Raw genomic sequence first — 1,035 nt, forward strand, 5'->3', positions numbered from 1 at the left:
AGTAAGCCAAGATCGCACCACTGCACTCCAGCCTTGGCACAAGAGCCAGACCCTGTTTCAAAAAAAAAAAAAAAAAAAATTGACTGCTAGAAAATTTAGAATTCACATGTGGCCCACATTTTATTTCAGAGAATTGCCTTCTTTTTAAAATCTCAGGCTGCCTACTCAAAGGACCAGAAGCTGGTAAGTTAATAAAATCTGGAATTTCAAAATAATTGTTATTACATTATCTTCGCTTGTGAATAGCCATATATTATTTATAAATGCATATGATCTTATACACATGGTTAAATGCAAATACCCTCTGGGGCAGGCCTGGCTCAGCTCAGGGAGGAAGCCCTGCCTGAAAAAGCTGCAGCTTAGGTTTCACTCTATTTTCATTCAGCCCAGCCCCTGAGCACGTCTTCTGTCACTCAGGGCCTGAGGGGGTGGGATGTTAAACGTTATCCAATCAGGGACGCTGGGCTGCGATCCATCCAATCAGGAAACGCAGCTGGAGAGGACAGGACGGCTTTCGGGATTTGGCGCGGTCTTCGGCTGCAGCCGCAGCTCCAGGTCTTGTCTTCTCTGTTCTGTGTTTTCTGGTCCTACAGGCCTAGCCTCTGTGTCCCTGTAACCTGTAGGTATTGGGAGATCCACAGCTTAAGATGCCAGGACCCCCCAGGAAGCCTAGAAATGGTGAGTCGGCCGGGTCCGACGCACCGGGAGACGGGGAGGGGCCGGTTGGAACCAGTCTGAAGAGGCTGTGGCTGGACTCTTGCCTCCCCGCTGTCGGCTCCAAAATCCGTGTCCCGAGTTCTCCTTGGCCAGAGTTGTCCTTGGCGCAGCTCGGCCCTCAGTCCCCTTCAGCCATAAGATGGCGGCTGGGCTGACAGCCGGGACCCCGGGCGTCGTGTCTCCTCCTTGCGCAGTGACTGTGCCATGGCCTGGAGCCCTCTCTGGGCAGCTCTGCACCCGCAGCGCCGCATCTCTTCCCTATTGTGCCGGAACCACTGGACGGTAGTCAAGGGAAAATCGTGACTCGGAGTGTGGAGT

General features: G+C 52.7%; 1 protein-coding gene across 1 annotated transcript in view; it reads left to right on the top strand.

Annotated features, from left to right (window-relative positions):
• The first annotated feature begins 856 nt into the window (after positions 1–856).
• The window catches only part of LOC105532556 (glycine cleavage system H protein, mitochondrial-like), a 6,000-nt gene continuing 5,821 nt past the window's right edge, over positions 857–1,035 (top strand). The window contains 1 exon segment of the mRNA XM_011970723.1: positions 857–999. Coding sequence (XP_011826113.1) covers positions 857–999 — 143 coding nt within the window.

Source organism: Mandrillus leucophaeus, unplaced genomic scaffold (genome assembly GCF_000951045.1).
Source record: "Mandrillus leucophaeus isolate KB7577 unplaced genomic scaffold, Mleu.le_1.0 Scaffold969, whole genome shotgun sequence".
NCBI lineage: Eukaryota > Metazoa > Chordata > Mammalia > Primates > Cercopithecidae > Mandrillus > Mandrillus leucophaeus.